This window comes from Trypanosoma brucei, assembly GCF_000002445.2.
Source record: "Trypanosoma brucei brucei TREU927 chromosome 11 chr11_scaffold01 genomic scaffold, whole genome shotgun sequence".
In the NCBI taxonomy this organism is placed as follows: Eukaryota; Euglenozoa; class Kinetoplastea; order Trypanosomatida; family Trypanosomatidae; genus Trypanosoma; species Trypanosoma brucei.
Window position 1 is genome coordinate 5,116,265 of NT_165288.1, and position 21,245 is coordinate 5,137,509.

Sequence of the window (21,245 nt, forward strand, 5' to 3'; positions counted from 1 at the left end):
TTTCATTATTTTCAAATAATCGAAAAGGTTTTACAAACGTGTTAAAATACATCAAATTTTACCAAATTTAATAAATTTACAAAATTGAGAAAAAATATTCAAAATACATTAATCCTTATAATGCTACCTAACTCACAAAAGGAATAGCAAAAATAAAAAATTTCTTATTTGGAGCAAAACTGGACTCTTTGCATTCTTTTCCTTCCCATTGGCAACCATTTTCTTCACAGTCCTTCTTTTTTTTGAGCTTGTCGCATTTTTCCGTTTCTGAACCTGACGGTTTTGCTGTTTGGGCGCTGTCCACCGGCAACGGTGCATCTCCTGAAATTGCCCGCAGATACGCTGACAGTGCTGTTTGTTTGAGGTTTACAACTGCCCTATAAATTTCTCCATTAGCAAGAGCGTTTGTTTTGGCTTCTTCCACCTTCTGTTCTGCTGTTTCGAGCGCTTCGAGCCACGGTATAGGTGTGTGCCCGTCCGCTGGTGTGGGTTTGTAATAGACGCAGAGACCTTGGGCGCCGCCGTTGCATTGTTTGCTGTCCTCTGCACCTAGTATGTTACCTTCGGCTTGTGTGTTTTTGCCATTCTTCTTCAGGGCTGCTAGAAATGTTGCCCTGGCCGCTGCAGCCGCTGCTGCGTTGAATTTTACTCCTTTTGCCTTTGGGCACTTTTCTAGCAGCTTGCCGTACGCTGTCGCCGCGGCGTTTGGGTTTGTGTACTGAACGCTCGCCCCCACGTTTGCCCCCGTGCACTCTTCCCCATTGCCGCCGTTTGCTGCACAGAGACAGACGAAGTCGGCTGCGAGGCTGGCGCCTGAGTTTTGGCTAGTCGGGTTGCTGCCCCCGCATGCTGAATCTCCAGTTGATGGGAATGGCTTGTCAGCGTCACTTGTTAGTGCTCCGCTCTCGCCAAACAGCACTTTGTTTTGGAGATCTTTTATTGCTGTGGCCGTTATTTTAGGTTTGAGTTCTTTCTGCTTTTCAAGTGCCAGCTCTAGTGTCCGGTTTATAATCGTCGCTGCGACGTTCCTTTCATGGCTTGGCCCGGGGTGCATTAGCTTTACTTCGTCGATCACCGTGTCGCCCTTGTCGATTAATTTTTTATTTTTTTCCCACGTGTCTCTGTTGCCCTTCCAGTGTTTTGATTCCTGAGCTTCGTCTGGTTTTTGCTCGAAAGAAAGTTTGTAGAAGCTTTCTGGCGCCACCGAAAGATTGAGCTGTTTTATAATTTCTAGGATCGCTGGGACGCTTTCACCTTTTTCCTCCGTGTCGACGTCAGGCGGAGAAGACGCTATACTAATTACTGCTGAAAGAGCATCGAAAACTATGGCATTGTCATTGGCCGCTGCCGCTGATTTGTCCGCTGTGGGGGCTAAAATTTCGATTATTGTGGCTACTTTCCTGAGCATGTCTTTGGTTAATTGTTGTCGATGAGAGAAGACTATGGCGAGGGCTAGAGTTTCTCGGTCTTGGTATTTCAAACAGATTTCAGTTGTCGTCCCTACTTTAAATACTGATACCGCTGCCTCTGCCGCGTCTCCAGGTTTCCTTTGGGAAAAAGTGTTTGCTTATAGCTAGCCGAAATGCTCCACTACATTGAACACGTTGGATGCAAGTTGGGGCCAGCGGTTGTGGTGAACCCATCAGCTCGCGGTTGCACATACGCGGCCTCTGTGGCCCCTGTATCCAGTGTACACGTCTCCGTTTCTGTGTACTGTAGCTTTGTGAGACGTGCTTGCTGCCTTGACTGCTTAAAGCGTGTTCTTTCCATTTGTATTAACGACGCCGCACAGACACCGCTTGTCATCCATTTTTTTGCATATGCCCAAATCGCCTCCGTTTCTTTTCCCTCCTCCATCGGCTCTAAAAGACGTATATGAACCTTGGAAACCTTTGTTATGATGCTTTGTGACGAACACTAGGACCTGCCAGTAGATTTAAAGCCACGGTCTTGGTTTTCACTGCAGTTGCATACTTTTCTGGGTGAACTAAAACTGTCTTTGGAGTTTGTCATGAGGGCCCCACACAGGAACCCTAAGTTATTTTTCAATCTTAGTTCCTTGGCGCGCAGCGAGCTTAGCCCCGTATTCTATGTATTTTATTCTTCTGTTTGTTTGCGTACATTTTGAGCATTGAGAAGGACTAAGTTCCACTTTTTTCCTATGGACTAATTGCAATTGAAAAATGCAGACTTTTACTTCTTCAATTTTTACAATGCATTTCTACGTTTGTCTAGTACATATTGCTTTCTTTTTAGTTTAAAGGTATCGAAATCTGTTAGTAATGTGAAATAATTATATGAACTAATATTTTTAATACTTTGTATTTGTTAAAATGAACTTAATTGCACTCTTTTAAACACCTCATTGTCAATACACTAAATTTTCCATTTAAGGTGCGGTTTTAAAAAGCAAGTGGTTAACTTAGTTCTAAAAAAAACGAAAAGCTTTCTTCTTCGTAATAACTTTACTAATTTGGCTGCTTGTTTTTTCACCAACACTAAGTGTCTCTAAACTATCTGATGATGAAACGCTTTTATTTCTACTTTTATGTTGCAGGTTTGATGCATTATTTTTCTTTCTCCTAACACTTCTAAATTTGGTTCTTTTTTTGTTTCTTCTTCAGAGCGATAAACTCTGATAAGTGTTGTACTTGTGAACAAAATGTAAGTCTTTTACAGATGAAGTATCTGTAATAGATTGCTCTATATCAGTTATTAAGAACAAAAGTGAAATAATGCGTCCTTCCAGGATTTCTTGGAAGCGGACTCGAAGTGAAACTCTTAAGTGTCTTACACTTATACTGCTTTTTTGTATTAAGTATTGAGGCTTCATTTTCCCGTGCATTTGTTTGGCCCTCTTCATCACCCTCTTCTCTATCTTCTTGCCCGTGAGGCAGCGCGTCGTTATGTTTCTTTTTGAAAGTGCACATACTCCATCTCCCTCTCTTTTTCGCTTACTTACTCCCATTGTATCCTTGCCACTACTTCGAGTGCTTTATTTTTATATGTTAATTTAGTCTCTATTATTACTCTTATTATGGTATCAGTATATATACACTCACAACATACTCCTATTATTATCATTATCATTATTATCATTATTACAAGCCTAACTAATATAAAAAAATAAGAAAAATAAACATAATAAACAAAATTGGATAGCACAATATTTCATGCTCTATCACCATACTACTTTAAAGTAGTATGCCACTGTCGTATCACAATTTCATATTTTGGAGCTTTTAAAAATTCGCACATTTAGCGAAGGGTTAACAAACGTTTTAAAAATATGTCCAACTTTAAAAAATTAAAAAAATATCTGGTAACAAAAAATATCATACATTTTATAATATTTCATAAAATTGAGCAAAACCATTTTACCAATATTTCTAAAATTGTTGTGCTAGAAGCAAAAATGCAAGAAAGAGAGAAGCCTTAACTGGAAAAGAATTTCTTCCTGTGGTGTTTGTAGATTTTTCTTCATTCTCCACTTTCACACCCCCTTCCGTATCTTTAGCCTCGCACTTTCCTTTTTTTCTGTGCCTTTCCATTCACATTTATCGTCTTTGCTGCAGTCAGCTAGATTGCTTTTGCTGCTGCAGACAGATGACAAGGTTTTCTGGCCGGCATTTATTTCCGGTTTGCTCTTGCTGATTAGGGTTTTCTGATGCTGCAAATAAGTCAATGTCGCTACGGCGTCGCCGCCAGTTGCAAGATCTTTAAGGTTTCCCTCCACCGTTGCATCACCTAACTTGAAGCCAATCGTGATCTCTGCTAGTGGGTCAATGAATTTTTTTTGGATTGTCGAGTCGGTGTCCTCTAATATGTGTTTTGCTGCTTTTGCTTTGGTCTCGGTGCCTGCCTCTGCTGCTGGTGTTGTGCCTGTAAGGGTATTTGCTATTTTTACCATAGCTGGGTCTTGTGCTAGCTGTTTCCCTGTTTGTCTGCTTGGGGCTTGTTGTGTTGGTATTGTTACTTGTCTGGCCGCACATAGCAGACCCCCTAGTTCGCCTGCCCCTACGAAACCCCAGGGGTATTCATCCTCTTTTTCCTTACAATTGTGGTCAGTTCCCTTTGCTTTTACTACCGGTGTCTTTTGCGGTTGTTTTAGTTCCGCTAGCGTTTGTGTTTGGATTCCCGCACCTGTTGTTTTGCTCCCCATCGAGTTGGCGTTCTCCGCACATGCTGGGCCGTCCGTTAGTGCTTTTGCTGCGCTGGCGACGTCGCCGATTCCGCGCACTACTGAAGTTACAGCTGGTGCTTTAAACTCGTCATCGGCTGTGAATGGAAATTCCTGAGCTGCAGTGAATTCCGCTGCCGCATTCTGCTGTATGTCTGGTGTTTCTGCTAATCCCTTGCATGGGTCATTTGCAGCTGCTTCGGCTGCTGCTGTTAAAGTGCACTGGAGAGTGTCGCTGGCTCCCAGCCACTTGTTGCTTGGGTTGGCGTAGGCGGTTGCCGTTACCTTGAGTGGTTGTGTTGGCGTCCTGTATAGTAGGAGTTTCAGATTAGCGTTCCGGCACCTCAGCTTGTCTATTAAAGTCCTTATTCTGTTTTCTTCCTTGCTTATGTCGCTTTCTTGTTTCTGGAGCCTGCTTGTCGTTAGGGCGTGCAGCGCTGTGTACGTTAGCGCGGTTTCTGGTTGACTTGCTCGTGCGGCTGCGAGTTGATAGACAAGCGCCTCTTTCCTCAGAGCTTGTGTGTCTCCTGTTGCTGCACTAAGCATGCTTTCGAAGTGATCTATTATCTTGTTGTTGTATTCTATTTACTTGCATGTTGTGGACGCCGCTGTTACTGCCTTGTCACTCGCATCAACTATCCCTTGCGACCTTATAAGCAATGCCACAATTATTGCGATTGGGGCTTCTGCCTTTTGGCGAGTATACATCCGTTTCGCTACCTATGTCTACCCTGTTATTTTCTTCTGCTTAACGTCTTATTTGCCCTTTAGGTCCTTGCGTTTAATCTTCAGCAGGTGACAGTGTGGAAGTTGCGCTGGCAACAATTATACTGCGTCGCATTGCACTGCTGTTATGATGGTTGGTCATTCTGGACATTTAAGCTGGTAGTCGTTCCATTTAGTATTTCCCTGATGTTGGCTGGCGTTGAACTGTTATAGTGCCGTAGTTGCAGTGTTACAATGACAACATTTTAAAAATAACCATAAATTTTAACCCAACACCCTCTCCCCCTTTCCATTTTTTCCTTTTCATTCTGTCTATTAAGTAAAAATCCCTGTACACTCTATTAATCACTTGTTACTGTCGTTGACGTTCCACTTCCAACTTGAATTCAACATAAGGCTAATAACCACGGATTCAACAATCATTTCAGCCGTAGCCTCTACCCTTTTCTTTTTGAAATATAGGACACAATCCTCTCTTCTTGAGCAACCATTTTTCTTGTTGTCTTCTTTGCCGTGTACCAGTTGTTTCCCTCAATTTTTTCCTTTTGTTATGTATTTTTACTATTTTTTGAGGATGACTCGGCGCCATTACCTGGTTTACAAGCTGCACTCCGTTTATACAGCACTACAATTTCATTAACTACATTATATCATGGTTGTCTACACTATTATCGTGTTTAAATTCACGCGTATTCAATCGTCTTCTCTCTTATTTTCTCTTTAACCGTTAGCACATGTAATATTCCTTATTTACTATACCCCCTCTCATTCACTTACTCCATTTGTACCCTTGCTATTGTTTTCACTGCTTAATTTTACCAACGCATTTGGTTTTAACCACAACTCTCATTATACTATTTGTATATACACACTCACGACACACTCTTTTATCATTATTATCATAACTTTAACAAATTTCCATTAAAAAATAAATAACCAAGGCATAAAATTAGAATAGGACTCATTTTCCATGCCCCGTCGCCATACTACTTTACACCCATATTTCACTTTCATACAGATTTTCATAAAATTTTATAATTTTTAAAATTGTACATATTCATCAATAAGTGCTAAAATATATAGCACATTTTATTAATTTTATAAAAATTTTTTACAATAGCAAATCTCATAAAATTTAGATAAAATCTTTTAGAATTCTCAGAATGCCATCGAACTCACAAAAAGTAGCAGCCATACTCAGAGCCAATTTTGTTATTTACAAGGAAACTGGAATCTTTACACTTGCTATCACCCCATTTGCAGTTTTCAGTGTATTTTTTCTGTTGTTTACCTTTCTACCTGAAGAAGTTTGTGTCTTTCCTGCTTCCCCTGTTTGAGTTGGTTGTTCTTCTGCTGTCGTATTCAATTTGCAGTGTTTTCCATCCTTGTCATCAGGTCCTTTCCATTCGCAGGTTGGATTTGCTTGTTTACATGCTGCTGCCGTTTGTATTGCTTCGCAGTTTGTCTGCGCCTTTTTAGCCTCTGAATTTTTGTCTCCGCTCGCGGTGTTGGTTGGGGTTGGGACACTGGGGATCAGTTTCGACAGCTTGGCCTGTGCTTCATCTAGGTTTGTAAGTTTTGTCAATTTTTCTGTGGTGACTGTAGCTTTCTGATTGTATTCGCTACGACTCCTCAGTTGAATCACTACTGCACTTAGCTTCTCGATCCATTTTACTTTGTCTTTTGTTAGTTTGCTGTCTCTGGCCGCAGTCGCAATTTTTACGCAGGCGGCGTTGGCATTGCCGTTGCAACCAGTGCTGTTATATGGTCCAATATAGGCGTCCGTTCCTTTCACAGTTATTGCAGTTTTTGCTGAATCTAGTGCTGTCTCGATTCTTGCCGCTGTTACTGGTGCGTTTTTTATAACCGGGCATGCTATCCGGACGTTTTTCCAGTTTACCGTTGAAACTATGCCGCCCGCCTGCCATTTAGGTTGCGTCGTCGTGTCGGCGCCGCAGGGGTGGACAGAACTTTTGGTGTTCGCTACTCCTCACACTCATGCGAAAGTTGCTGATACAGTTAATGTGGGATTGGTCGCAGCACCACAGCCGCACACCGTTCTGTAGCCTGCTTTGCTCCCCGTTTACAGTTTGTTACCCTCTGCCGTGTCGTCATAGTCTTCTGAACCGCCATATAGCGCTGTTAAAAGTTCACCTTTAATTTTGCCGTCTTCGTCTGGGGCCTTGTTATTGGCTTTTTAAAAGTTTGAGTAGATTTCAAAAGCCGTTTCTGTGTACGCTGCAACTGCCGCCCGTATTTGGCCTTTGGTCGCTTCGGTAACGTGTTGAAGGCCGAGGCGATCCATGAGATTTTTTTCTGCTCCATTTTCCTGCAGTACCTTTTCTGCGTCGGCCCAGACTTGCCCTTTGTCTGTCCACTCAACCGGGAAACTTTCGCTTGGTTTGGCTTTTGGTTTTTTGGCCGCTCCTTCGCCTTGTGGTGTGAAAAGTTTCCGCCAGGCTGGGTCCGCTAGTGACATGTTTAATTTGTAGAGTTCTAGTGGCGGCTTCGGGGCGTCAGCGAGGGCTGGTCTGAATGTTACAGGTGCATCGCCTAGTCGGAGGGAGGGGCAAAGTAGCGCTCCGAACACGGCGTTTTCGCCCGCATCTACAGCGGCTGCTTGTCTTGACAGTGTGTCAGTCGGTACGAAAAACGCTATAGCCAAGATCGCCGCTTTTTGCATTTAAGAGTTTCTGGTCTTGTTGTTTTATTTCTTTGGTTGTGGTTTAAAAATAACCGATTGATAGGGGCTATGGGGGGAGTATGTTGTTTTTGTTTATGGCTTTGTGTGTCACCATCACTCGGGTACTTGCGAGAATGTTTTCGGGGTTAAATAGTGTGTTTCAGCTAATTCAGTTGTCTTGTCAAGTTTAGTTGGTATTTGCTTTATTATACAACGACCTTCGCTGCATTTGTTGCTGAACTTTTTCACCTTTAGTACAGCCACGGTTTTACAGTTTTTCAGTTATTAGACTGCGCTGAACTGTTGGGGGATACCCATGAACAGCAATCACCTCCTAATTCCCTTTGTGCATCAGATTGTTAAATTTTGTTGCAACTCTTTTGGAGTCTGCTTTTCTTTCACTTACTGCCGCTGTTTCTTGCTTCCTCCCGTTAAAGTTTTATTTGGTTTACGGTTTTTCTGAGTGTTTTAACAAACTTGTAAAAAAGCACGCACTACTGCCGAATAAAACGCAACATTTATTCCAACCTATACCATTAAACATATTTATATAAAACACTTTTCATTTATGGATTCAAATAGATTCCATATGTCGCTAACTTGCATACTAGACTTTGAGTTGAAATAAACAAGTTTGTCCGTTTTTACCCGTGTTCACGATTGGCATATTACTGCTGCTCAGCATTACATCCAGATGTATTTTGGCGCTTGAGTATTGGTAATTTAGAGTCAGCTTTCACGTTTTTCGTCTATTTAGACTTCTTTATTGTTTCCATTGAACAATTACCTGTCTTTCTCCTAATAGTTAGTGACTTGTCACTACTTGTAGGTTGTACGGTATCTCTATGCAAGATAATAATTTTGAGGGACCAGCCACTACTTCTCTCTACTTAATAAAGACTTTACAAAAATTAGTATATGTGCTATTTTAAGAAGTTTCCGTGTGTTTATACTAATTTTTCTTCCTGAGGTACACAAATACTTGTCTTAGTATTAAAATAATCTCCTGATATTATTATATTATATCCAAAAAACTTTGTCTGTTAGTATTACATCTGAGAAGAAAAATTTGATATTAATTTTCACTTAAAAATTCCCTCCTCTTTTTCTTTTCTTCCTCAGCTTCTTAATCACAGTTGGATATTAGGATTCTCAATCACGTTAAAAATTACAGTCCCAGTCAATAAAGCTGCTTCTAGTCTAAAAATTTTTAAACGAAACACGTAGCAACACCGGATACTTTCCGTCTTCCTAATTTATTACTTTTTCTTTGCTGCGATACCGTGTATTCTGTCATTTTGTTCCTCGTTATGTTTCGAATTTTCTATACTCTGTTGTTCTATCAGAAAATGGCTTAGCTAATACAGTTTAGTTGTACACTGCATTCTGTCTCTTTCTCATATACCTATTCATAGTATTGTCGTGTATGATGTTCCACACATCTTCTTTGTGCTTGAAATTAAGAAATCCTACCTTCTCTTTTTATTCGTCTATCCGCACTTCCTTTCATATTATTTCTAGTTCTCTCCCACTCCCTTTCTCACCCACTCACTTACTCTTATTTCACCTTGTCATTGCTTTAAGTGATTCTATCTTGTCAGTCTACTGGGTTTTAATTACGACTATTATAATATTCGTATATACACACTCACAACACTCTCTCCTATCATTATTATTATTATTATTATTATAACCCTAACAATACCCATGAAATAAACGGAATAGTAAATAAACCGAATTAGAATAGCATTCATTTTTCACGCCCTCTCACACTAATAATTTATATTTATAGATCACTATTATGCAAAACATTTATATTTCAAATTCTTAAGAATGTATCTATTTTTTTCATATTCACCACAGAAATCTCAAAATATATTAATTTTAAGAAGATTGTAGCAAATGTTACAAGAAGTTTTCATGAAATTGAACAAAAAACATTTTTAAAAACTTAATTATAGAAGAAAAAATGCAGACCAAAGAGGTTCCTTAATCACAACAGCATTTATTCTTGTGGTATTTGTATTTTTTCCACCTCGATTTGCTGCATCTTCTTGTCTTGGTGTGTAATTTGGATCCACTACGCACTTTTTATTTTCGCCTGTGCCCTCCCATTTGCAGCCATCTTTGCACTCCCCTTCAGTTTTCTTTTCGGAGCACTTTGAAGTGGACTCTCCTGCTGTTGTGGCTTTTGATGTGTTACCTTCGAATTTGCTATCTTTTTCATTATATTTGCACCCTGGGGTGTTGTTGCACTTCTCTTTCTCGGCTTCACCTTTGCAAACGTCTGTCACCCCTGGTTGTAGCTGCTTTTGCTTGTTTTATGCTGTGGCAGGGCTTCTATGAATTCTTGCAGTAAAGAAGGCCAGAGTGTGCGCGAAGTTTTTTTCTTTGGAGAGTTCGGAAATCGGCCCTGTGGCTTCTTGGTCCCCTATTTTTATTGCTGTGCTTCCTTCGCTTAGGGGTTTACAAAGTTCTGTTCTAGAGAGTCTTTGCTGCTGCCGTAAGCTTGCTTTAGAATGGCGAGTGTGTTGGCTTCGGTTATGTCCACTTCTTTGTTTACAGCTTGGGTTTCCAGTAAAATTGCCGTAATTCTTTGCATTTGAGGGTCTTTGCTTAGACTTGCAATCGTTTCTTTAGTGACTTGTTTTGGCGAGTGGATCTTGATGCCCCGTGCTTTACAGACCGTATAAGCGAGGCGGGCCTTGTTGACGGTGAGTGCCGTGGTGTCGGTTGGTTCCCCGCCGCAGTCGTCCCCCGCTTCCGAATTTCGTTTGACATCTTGGTTTACGAGATCTGTGTCCGCCGCTGTTGTGAAGCTGAGGAAAGCGTTTAGGCCGTTGGATGCATAGCTGCTTGTGGCGCCGGTTATGCCGCACCTGCCGTCGTTTGTTTTTTATCCGCTGGCTGTTGTTGGTGTCCCTTTTGCTTCTTCTTTGAGCGTTTTGTCCCGGCGGCGGAAAATTACATCCTTGGCCACTTTGATCGTTGTTTCGGTTTCCATTTTTACCACGGCATTTGCGAGGTCCTGTTTGTTTTGCAGCTCCGCCGCGCAAGCGGTGTTGTCACCAGCTTTTTCTGGTGTCGTTAACGTACAGACTTCAGTTGACCCTCCGTACGTCCCAGCCGCGCTTGCGAAACCGGTACCTCGAAACCCTCCATACCGGTGGCTGTGCTGCGGTTACTGCTTGCACCGCCTGCAGTTGGTGGACCCTTTTGCGTATTGTTTCTGCTGCTCTTTCCCGGCGTGCTCTTGTTGTCTTCAGTGCAGCTGCAGCCGTTAGCGTCCGCACTGTCGCCAGTGCTGTTAATGCAGCATACACTGCGTATTTGGGCCCTTGCCAGCTTGCCGCTGTCGCCAGCGAAAGCATCTGTTGGTTGTCAGTTAGTTTTTTTAGGTTTTCTTCTGCTGTTGTTACCCTATTTTCCAACGTCGCCGCAATGTTAAGAATGTATTGGACCTTTGAGCAAATGTCGGTGACAGCTTTTGCCGCGCTGTCTGCTGGACTACCTCCTTTTACCGCCGTCGGTACTGCCAATAATATCGTGAGGGACGTTAAGAATCTTACCACGTTGCGGTGTCGTTCGTTTACTGCTGCCATGTTTGAGTAAAAGGGTCTACGGTTTCCAGCTTTAAACGAGGTGTGATGAGGGGAGGTTTAATTTTGTTGCTAATTTGCTCTAACTGTTGTCTTATTCTGTTTTTGTATTTTAGTTTCATATTTTTTTACAAACGCTGACCTGAACTCACCCACATTTTGCAAATTGCCGTTATCCTTTTCTCCATTTTACCAAAAATAACATGGCGTGGAGGTGAAAACCACGCCACAACCTTTCCGCTTAAAATAAAGAACTGCCCCAGATTAAAAAACACAGTTGCTACCATCTGCACTTAAGCGTCTATCCATATCTGTGCTAGCTTTTGAGCGCAAATTCTTTTTCCTATATTTTATTCTGTGGTGTGCTTCGACTTTTGGCCCTGCATTAAATATGATCTTTCATTCTCTTTCATCTTTTATTACCTCTTTTGTTGATGATTTTTGACTTGTTTTGGCCTCTCTACTGCAATTTTCCTTCACTATTTTCCCCATTATTATCTAAGTGTATGATGATGCTCATTGTCATGCTTGTTTTTAAAATTGAACATGTTACATCTCCTTCCAGTTTTCCCTTTCTGTGTTTTCACTGATTATATTCCTCCTACTCTCCCTACCACTCACTTAAATAATATCATTTAATCTCCGCCGTCGTTTAAAATACTTCTATTTTTGCCTTTCGTACAGTAGCCACCACTACTCTTATTATAATATTCGTATATACACACTCACAACCCTCTCCAATTATTATTATTATTATTATTATTATTATTATTATTATTATTATTATTATTATTATTATTATTATTATTATTATTATTATTATTATTATTATTATTATTATTATTATTATTATTATTATTATTATTATTATTATTATTATTATTATTATTATTATTAACCTAACCAATATACATTAAAGAAACAAAAAATCAAATTTCATAATTTCATTCATATTTCAAACCCTATCACCATACTAATTTGCAACAAAACCTACTATCATGCATATTTTACAAAATTTCATTTTTTAAATATTCCTCATACATTCACTAATTTGTGTATTTTTACAAATAGGGAAATTTCATAAAATTTCATAAGTTTCATAAAATTGAGCAAATATTATTAAAATACTAAAATGTCATCAAACTCCTAATGGAATAAGAAATCAGAGAAAAATTCTTATTGAAAGGGAAAATGGAATCCTTGCATTTGTTTCCTTCCTACTTACAATCCGGAGCCTTGCAATCTTTCTCTCCTTTCCCTTTGCATTTATCTGTTGCTGTTTCTGCCCCTCCTGTTTGAGTTTGTGGCAACGAAACTCCACTTTTTTCCGCTTTTGTCGCATTATATTTGCACTTTTTGGTGCCATCGCTTTCTATTTCATAACTACATTTCGGATCAGCATTGCACTTTTGTTCACTATTTAGTTTGTTACAAGCTTGTTCTGCACTTTCACTAAGTTCTTTGTGCTCATTGAGTCGTTCCGCTGCCGCGGTCCCATCAGGCAGAGCAATGCCTATGACTGCTGCATTGCGTAAGCTGGTGGCCTGCTCTTTCAGAGTTGCTAGCTCGGCATTGATTTTCCCCGCTTCGGCGTATGCAATTGCTGCTCGTCTTAAAATCGCGGCCGCCACTTCCAGGTGGTTGACCCATGGAATGCCGTTGCCGCCGTTTTGTAATTGCAGTTTGTAGTTTACGCACTGTGCGTTCGATGATCCCTGGCATCCGGTACTTTGAGCCTCGCCGAGGACAAATCTGACGGCTGCATTGCTGTGGCTGCTTGGTAAACTGCCGATGTGCGAGAAAAACGTCGCTAGTTTTGCTTGGATGAGGGCTTCTGATAGCTCTTGCTTCGCTTCTTTCTTGGTGCATGCTGTTTCGAGGGCTGCTGCTGCGGTGTCGGCTCCGGTGGTGTCGGCTGTCACTGTTCCCATGCCTTTTTCGCCGCATGCTTTGTCGGTGTCGGTTGCGTCCGCAGTGCAAAGGCAGATCATGTCATTTAGTATGCTGTAACCGACGTTATTGTGGCCGCTGTGGCCGTTGCCGCACATGTTTTCTTTTGTGCTATTGAAAGTTGCAGCTTCGAATTTGTCCTTGCCTTCGCCGTATATCGTGTCGAGGATCTTCCTTTCTGCTCTCGCTGCCGCCGTTGATACTTCTTTGCTGGCGGCTTCGAAGGCTGCTTTTTTGGTTTGTGCTATGTTATACAAGTCGTGAATCTGTCTGTTCGCCAGGGCTTTGTATGCATTGTTGGCTATCTTGGCGTACGGGCCCAGCTTTCCCGGTGCCGCACCCTGCTCCGTCGCCTCTTTGACTCGTTTAACCCAGTTTGCTAATTTGGTAGCACGCTCGCTGCCGTCTGAGACTCCTGCGAATTCTCCGTCTTTGTGTTCTAACCACGTATCACTTGCGGTACTGATGTTCAGATTGTAAATGGCAGTTATTAAATCATCTGCGTTATCAAACTGCCTTGTCCATAGTGTCTGTGGTTTAGCATGCTTAAGATTGTAAATGTCACACAAAGTTGCGTACGCCGGTGCGTTTACGCCGTTCGAAGTTGCGGCTTCTGCTAAATTCGACAAGACTAGCGACAACACTGCTATGGTTAATTGGTGCCTTGAACACCTTGAGATCTGTGGCATTGCGCAGTTTTGAATCTTTCTTTTAAACTTGCAGCTTGACTGCCTTGCCTTTGAAGCACAGTGAAATTGGAATAAGACACGACTGACTCCCGTTGGAGGCTGTGTGCGTTTAAACAACTCACTTTTGTTAATAATGAAAATCAGGAATTCTCTGTTTCCAATGACTGTATTCACACTTTCTTGTGGCTTTCTCTCTATTTTTCAGGTACGAACAGAGCACCTTTTACAGTATATTGCTACAAAAAAAATTATACCTTACGCTCACTTTTTCAACGTATTAAAAAAATGTTGTTAGTGGCTTTGCCGTTTTCAACCTTTGACTTTACACTAGAAATTCATTATTCCAAGTAAGATTTTTCATAATCAGTCTTGCTTTCTCTTCCCATGCAATTGGCTGACCAAAAGAAAATGAATGAATGGGGCTTCTCCAAACTCTCCACTAGTTGGAATAGAAAAAAACTCTTATCATAATCCAATCCAATCATTCCTCTCTTCAAAACAAATCTCTGTCCAACAGCTTCTTCCTCAATCACACTCCAAATTAGTAAAGTTTTGAAAATACTCTCGCTATTAAGCTACCACTTTTACTAAGAAAAGTTTTTCCACTAGGATGTGATTTTAATAAATGAGGTAGCTTCTTCTCTTTCCCTTTTTTATAATAAAGATCAAAAACAGTAGCATTTCTCTATATCCTCTTTATGAATATCCTCTTCTCTAAACTTGTCTTTATTTCAGCAGTATTTTGTATAAAATATTGTACAGACTTTTCATATTTATGACGATCACAAACAATACCATCAGCTCCGTCAACAGTTATTACAATATCCTCATCAATTGAATTATGTCTTTCTAAAAATTCCAAAATTCACTTAGGTATTTTAACTTAGCTATACAAACTTCTTATCGAAATTGTAATAATTTTAACATGGCTTAGTTTGGCACTCAAAATGAGTTTACGCTATCCTTGAATTGCATGAGTTTGAATTACAGAAACAGATACTCCTCCTTTCTTATACATATCATGTGTTATATTTTTTATATTTTCTGTTGTGTTCTTTTGAGGAGTTACAGAGCTTGAATACACTAAATGTAGTAGTAGCGGTAACAGTAAATTTCTCAACGTACGGAATTTTAATATCCAATTTTTCTTAAATTTTTTGAGAGAGTAATAAGGGAAAACTTAAAAAACATTAGGAAAATAGGAGATTCCATAAAAAATTATATTTGAATTTTAACAAGTTTTGAATTTCCATAAAAAAGCATACAGCTCTGTTTCTAAATCTAAAACATAAAAATATATGGTTCTTCGTGGAACTTTATCACTGCACATGGCTTGGCGCGATAATTTGGCCTATACACTGCAGAGTGTCTCTTCCTCACTATACCGTCCATCATATTCTTGTGTATGAAGATACCAATCTGAATGTTTATGTTTGAAACTTAGCATATTCCATCATCATTTACTTTTTATTCCTCCGTTTGCCTTAATAATATTCGTATTTACACACTCACAACAGTTTCCTATCTTAATAAGAATTATTATTACAATCACTATTATTACTATTACTGCTCTTATTATATATTCGTATACACACACTCACAACACTCTCCTATCATCATCATCATTACCATTTTTATTATTATTATTACTATCGTTATTATAGCTCTAACTAGTATCCATAAAATAATTCAAAATAAACTAAATTTAAAAATTAAAATATAACTAATTTTCTTACCCTATCGCCATACTTCTTTAAACCCATATGTCACTTTCAGCAAAAAATTTATATTTTAGAGTTTTTCAAAATTTCGCATTTTCATGAAAAAGTGTTAAAGTATTTAAAAATTTCGTTAATTTTATAAAACTGAGCAATAATTCTTAACATGCTACCGAACCGATAAAAGCAGCCATACTCAGGGCAAATCTCTTGTTTACTAGAAAACTACCATTTCGGCACATTTCTTTTTCGGGTTCGGGTTCACCCTCTTTAAACTTCCTCCATGCACAATTTTGCTTCTCGCCTGTTTTGTCACTTTCACAATCAGGTTGATATTAGTGCCTTGCACACCCAGTTGAAGCCGCTGCTCCATGCAGCTCCATCTCCAGCTCCTGCTTTAGGTTTGCATTCCTGTGTTTTTGTGCCATAGTCGCAGTCAGCTTATTGTCATTCTTCTGCAGTTGTGTTTTTTAGTTTGCATTTATTTTGTTCCTTTACTGTTAGCTTGCCCCTTTGTTTTTGCAGTGTATTTTCGGAATTGGTGATTATGGGGACATTTATTAATATCTTTGGGGGCTGCCGCCGGATTTTTCGGGGCATGGCGTTGCGCTTGCATTGCCCTGCTGACACTGCAGTTAACTGCTCGCCGCCTCCTCTTTCTTTGGCTGTGTTGCTGTGCTGCACCACGACCGGTCCAGGCTGCTATGTCGACTGGCTTTATCTGCCGAACATCATATTCTGACGCTTCCAAGGTTAAGATTTTATCGTTAGCGCCTCTTGAAAAGTAAATCGTCTCGTGCAGCGAAGCTTCCGCGTGCCAGCGTAAAAAGAAAAGGCACGTGCAGCGCTATATTCCACGATCCAGCCCTTTTTTAAAAAAAATGTTTTAAAGCCGCGCACAGCATAAAATGAAGAGCTGAGCTTCGAAAAAGCAACAAGAGCGAAAATGTAAATTGCAGCTTAAAATAAAAGTAAAAAATAAAGCACGGACGTCGGTGGTGTGAATAAGGGTTAGGGTTCGCGGCAAAAAAATAGCCGCTGCATCATTAAGAAAAAGGTATAAGTCGCCACGCATCACTGCTAATAAAAATATCAAAAGGAAAATTAAAACCATAACCCTAACCCTAACCACCTAACCCGAAACACCTTAACCCGAATCACCGCATTTGCCGCTCCGAACAAAAAGGGGCGCTGACAAAAAAAACGATGCCGGGTTGTAACAAAAAAAAATCAAAAACGAAAAAAATCTGAAAAATGTCGAAAACTAAAAAGCAAAAAAAAAAAAGAGAATGTAAAAAAAATGTAAGCTAAAAACCGTTAAAAATTCAAAAAAAATGTAAAAAAAATGTAAAAAAATGTAAAAAAACAAAAACTCGGAAAATAGAAAAAACTGAAAAAAAATTTAAAAGAAAAATCTAAACTGGGGCCCGAAGGAAATTAAAAGAAAGTTTAAAAAAGAAAGTGTGTGCTGTAAAATGTGGTAAAAAAAATTAATTTTTCAAAAAAAAAGTGAGCAAAAAAAGGTCACGAAAAAAATTAAAATTAAAATTAAAAAAAGGTGCGTTTGCGGGAGGCGTGCGTGGGGGGGGGGGGAGGAGGGTTAGGGTCCGCACAATCAACAGCTGCTGCATCATTAAAAGAATTTAAAAAATGAATTAAAGAAAAAAGAAAAGAAAAAAAGTAACCCTAATCCTAAGCCTAATCCTAAGCCTAATCCTACCTAACCCCATAACTAACCTAACTAACCTAACTACCCCCAATTCCTACTTATCCTCTCTACCACTTGCACAAAAAGTTAAAGTTAAAAATTCAACAGGAAAAGAAAAATTTTTTTTAGTTTCCAGAAAAACAATTTTTTACAGAATCAGATTTTTTTACAACCAACAAAAAATTCTCGAATGAATTTTTAGGTGTTAAAATATATCAGAAGTTTTCAAGTAGCAAAAATTTTTAGCAAGGAAAACTTTAAAAAGAGGGGGAAATTTTGTTTAGAAAAGCAAGGCCGCAAATGCAGCAGAAGCCACGCCGAGGGCGAATTTCTTGTTTACTAGAAAACTACCATTTCTGCACTTTTCCTTTTCAGGCTCATCTGTTTCACCCTCCTTACCCTTTCTCCATGCACAATTTTGCTTGTCGCCTGTTTTGTCATTTTCACAAGCGGTTTTATCTTTGTGCCCTGTGCACCAAGCTGCAGTTGTTCCCCCCTCTTTTGTTGTGCCTTCTGTTCCTGCTGTTTCCGGTGTTGCCGATCCTGGTTTAGATTTGCATTCCCCCTTTCCATCTTTTTCTTCCCATTTGCAGTTAGCTTTGATGCAAGTCTGGTTTGTTGTGTGAGTGCTACAGTTGGTCGTCGTCTGCCCTATTGTATGCTGTTTTTGAGTTCCTCCTTTGATTTTCTCAAGTGCAGCGGCCGTAGCTTTTGCCGAGTCTACAATAACAACTGCATCTTTCTTTAGTTTTTTGATCTGTTCTATTATCTGTAATCCGCGTTGCTTGTTGCTTTCAAGTGTTTGAAGGCCTAGCGCTAGGTTTTTTAGCGGGGGTATCCAGGTTAGTTGTTCTACTATAGGCTGTGCCTTGCTTGCGAAGCCGCTGAACTCTAAGCATACGCCTTGCGCTTTGTTGCCGTCACATTTCGAGCTTGCGAACTGTCCTAGGTATGCGTTGCTGGTGTCTTTGTGTATGAGGTCGTTGAGGTTAGCTATGGCGGCTAGTATTTCTGTGCCGGTTATTTGTCCTGCGTCAAACGGACATGATTTTGCTAGCTTGCCTAGGTTCGCTGCCGTTACCCCGGTCGCGAATGTGCTGGCGGCTTCCCAGGTGCCGCCGTCGGCCGCCTGTACGCAAACTGCTGGGTCTACATTGTTTGTGCCTCTAAAGCAGACGCATGTGAGGGCTTCCAGGGCTGTTGCCGGGTTGCCGTTGCCGCCTGCAGCTTTGCATACCGAGTCCCTTGTGCCTGTTGTTGTGCCTGTAAAAACCTTTGATGGGTCTGGGTTGCTTGCTGGCTTTGCATTTTCTCCGTATACGGCTGTTGCTATGGTTTCTTTTGCCGTGTTATCCTTGGGTGCGTCGGACGGTGGTTGTATGCTCTGCAATTCTTTCGCCAGCTCGTGCGCTCTTGTTCTAATGTGCTTTAAGTGATCCCGGGCTAGAGTTTCTTGGTCTTCGGTTAGTTCCATTATGCCCGCCTGGTTTTTTTGTCCCCCCGTCGTTGCTTCCAGTTTTTTGGCGGCGATCTTTGTCCACCGAGGCCAGTTTTCTTCAAACCCTCTGCCATCCTGGCCCGCTGATTTTGGGTTATCGTGCGTTTTCTTCGCAGCTTTGTCGCTGTAAAACATTTCTTGCCAAGATCCTGTTGCTGCTGAAAAATTTACCATGTGTATGTAGTCCAGGTCGTCTTCTGGCATAGCCGGTATGGTCGGTATCTCTACTTCGCGCGGTGCCATCGCCACGAATTTGCACAAAGCCGCGTGTTCCTGGCGGTTGGCTCCGCCCACAATGTCTGTCCCTTCTGTTTTCGTCACTAACCAAAGCACAATCGTCATTGGTAGCATTATTGCGTACATTTCAGCGGTCTCTGTGGTGAAACCTTGTGTTGTTGACCTTTATTGTGTCCATATAATATGCAGATGTTGTTGTTAAAAAAATCAGCTTATCTTTGGGGTATACTTTGTCTTAAACAGAAAAGTAATTAGCGTGGTCACCTAGCCGTGCTCTCGACCCTTGGTTGTTAACAGCTACACTCGTGCCAAAACGCTGTTATTTCTTTTATTTTGACTTTATTTTGTGACGGTGCCGAGATCAGCGCTGGTAGTGTGCTCACCAACCACATGTACTCATCCTCAGCAATGTGGTGTAAAACAATAAGGTTAGGATTACTTTCTAAAAATCTATCTAGTGGCCTTTGTAAATGCATGACATAACGACAATCTTGCATATACACTGTTAATAAACTTTCAAATTTCAATTTACTCCTTATAACATCTCCAACTATAATATCTTCATTAAGTGCTCTAAAATCGATATAGGTTTTGAAATCTCTGAATTTAATTGGTGACTTTATTAATTTTTTCAGTGCTTCATAATCAACAATTGCCATAACTACATACCTAGATAAAGTGGACGCATAACCTATCGTGTGCCATGTAATTTCATCACTAAATTCTTTAGGATATCCAACAGCTCTCCCCATATTCAATTTTTCTCTTGGAAGCAGCTCTAGATATTTTAGATACAGTGGCACTCTCATAAAAATATCATCATCTGCTTTCATAATATAAGGATTAGTTGTTTTGAATATTTCAACTTCAAATTTGAATTACAAATATGTATTTCTACTCCTAGTGAGTTCTGCCTCCCAGCCCCAATTACCCGCATCTCCAACTTCTTTATCTGTTGTAGGGTTCACATCGCACACGGGTAAAATAATAACATCCTGATATAAATACCCTTCTTCTCCAAGAACTTCTCTTAGCTCACAATTGTTATTTGTGTGAGGTGAAAGAGCATATATTACAAGAAACTTTCCAGTAAAATTATTTACCTTTCTCGCCACTTCGGGATAACTCCAACACGTGTCTCTCTGTAAATTCCTTCTTCTGAACCTTTTATCATTATCTATCGAAGGTATTCCAACTACAACCAAATAATCTTCAGTTTTCCAAATCCTCCTAACATCTTGCGAAATAAATTTCATATACTTATCTTCAACAATATCTAGTGAAATGGATTCACCTTCATTGAACAAGCCATAGAGTGACACACACAAACTGATGCACATAAAAATAAAAGGTAAACAACATACTGCTGCATAGATACATCTTATATAATTCAGAAAGCACTATTACCATACTAACGGAAACTTTGAAATACTTACTAAATGATAAAAACCTGAGAATATGAAGTCGTTTGCAGCACAAAGGTGTTTACATAAGTAATACCTTGATATACTTATGATATGGCTATTGAACGGTGTATGCTCAGTGCCTGCAGCTTACGGTTGAGCACGTGTGTACGGTTTCTTTTTCAGTCGTAAGATGCGGGCACATCTATGGAGTCACAACTACTTTCATTCCGCAGTTTTTTGTATACATATTTCTATTCTATACGCTGTTATGTGAATTTTTGTAACCAGTTACACCGATGTGTACAAAGGATAGTAAGAATTTTACCAACATCCTGTGATAACTACCCTATTCACCGTATTTCATTATCAAAATCTTTTCACCTTAGATAGATAAACTACAGTTACTACTATTTCTTCCACCATTTCTGCAGTTACATCAATCTGCTTTTTTGTAAAATGCGCGCATGATCGGTTTATCATGTATAACTTTCTTTTTCACTGGCCTCTTTCACATTCTTTTGATTCTCTGCTATGCTTTCCTTCATTTTTTGAATACTGCTCCCCTCGCTGCGGATAAGTTAGCGAGTTTATTTGGCTTATACACTGGACTATTTCCAACTATGATTGTCGACTCTGTCATCTCCTTGTGTATCATCATGACCCTCCTCATATTTGCGCATAAAACTGCGTATATTCCCTTCCCCTCTTTTCCTCACTAACCCGCTTTGCACCCTTGTCACTGACTTAAGTGCATCCATTTCGGCAAGTCATTTACTCATCAATACTACCCTTTTTATAATATTCGTATATGCACACTCACAACACTCTTATAATATTATTACTATTAATAT

At 40.1% G+C, this 21,245-nt stretch overlaps 3 protein-coding genes and 3 pseudogenes across 3 annotated transcripts, besides 15 other annotated features; all 6 read right to left on the bottom strand.

Annotated features, from left to right (window-relative positions):
- Positions 1-127: 127 nt before the first annotated feature.
- Positions 128-1,408, bottom strand: Tb11.43.0001 (variant surface glycoprotein; the record flags this gene model as incomplete). The annotated part of the gene is made up of 1 exon (XM_824694.1): positions 128-1,408. The coding sequence occupies one exon, from the start codon at positions 1,406-1,408 to the stop codon at positions 128-130; it is 1,281 nt and encodes a 426-aa protein (XP_829787.1).
- A 1,664-nt stretch (positions 1,409-3,072) lies between these two features.
- Positions 3,073-3,104: a microsatellite.
- Positions 3,105-3,114: 10 nt separating this feature from the next.
- Positions 3,115-3,149: a sequence feature (AT_rich).
- A 149-nt stretch (positions 3,150-3,298) lies between these two features.
- Positions 3,299-3,319: a sequence feature (AT_rich).
- A 70-nt stretch (positions 3,320-3,389) lies between these two features.
- Tb11.43.0002 lies at positions 3,390-4,888 on the bottom strand (annotated as a pseudogene).
- Positions 4,889-5,930: 1,042 nt separating this feature from the next.
- Positions 5,931-5,955: a sequence feature (AT_rich).
- Positions 5,956-5,992: 37 nt separating this feature from the next.
- Positions 5,993-6,020: a sequence feature (AT_rich).
- Positions 6,021-6,064: 44 nt separating this feature from the next.
- Positions 6,065-7,589, bottom strand: Tb11.43.0003 (annotated as a pseudogene).
- A 1,664-nt stretch (positions 7,590-9,253) lies between these two features.
- Positions 9,254-9,280: a microsatellite.
- Positions 9,281-9,544: 264 nt separating this feature from the next.
- Positions 9,545-11,191, bottom strand: Tb11.43.0004 (annotated as a pseudogene).
- A 737-nt stretch (positions 11,192-11,928) lies between these two features.
- Positions 11,929-12,085: a microsatellite.
- Positions 12,086-12,405: 320 nt separating this feature from the next.
- On the bottom strand, positions 12,406-13,827 carry Tb11.v4.0033 (variant surface glycoprotein; the record flags this gene model as incomplete). The annotated part of the gene is made up of 1 exon (XM_824695.1): positions 12,406-13,827. One exon carries the CDS (start codon positions 13,825-13,827, stop codon positions 12,406-12,408), a length of 1,422 nt encoding a protein of 473 aa, XP_829788.1.
- A 1,535-nt stretch (positions 13,828-15,362) lies between these two features.
- Positions 15,363-15,406: a microsatellite.
- Positions 15,407-15,438: 32 nt separating this feature from the next.
- Positions 15,439-15,489: a microsatellite.
- A 17-nt stretch (positions 15,490-15,506) lies between these two features.
- Positions 15,507-15,558: a sequence feature (AT_rich).
- A 1,095-nt stretch (positions 15,559-16,653) lies between these two features.
- Positions 16,654-16,704: a microsatellite.
- Positions 16,705-16,766: 62 nt separating this feature from the next.
- Positions 16,767-16,959: a sequence feature (A-rich).
- A 67-nt stretch (positions 16,960-17,026) lies between these two features.
- Positions 17,027-17,054: a sequence feature (AT_rich).
- Positions 17,055-17,074: 20 nt separating this feature from the next.
- Positions 17,075-17,102: a sequence feature (AT_rich).
- Positions 17,103-17,226: 124 nt separating this feature from the next.
- Positions 17,227-17,272: a microsatellite.
- A 261-nt stretch (positions 17,273-17,533) lies between these two features.
- Positions 17,534-19,114, bottom strand: Tb11.v4.0034 (variant surface glycoprotein; the record flags this gene model as incomplete). The annotated part of the gene is made up of 1 exon (XM_824696.1): positions 17,534-19,114. One exon carries the CDS (start codon positions 19,112-19,114, stop codon positions 17,534-17,536), a length of 1,581 nt encoding a protein of 526 aa, XP_829789.1.
- Positions 19,115-21,245: the final 2,131 nt, after the last annotated feature.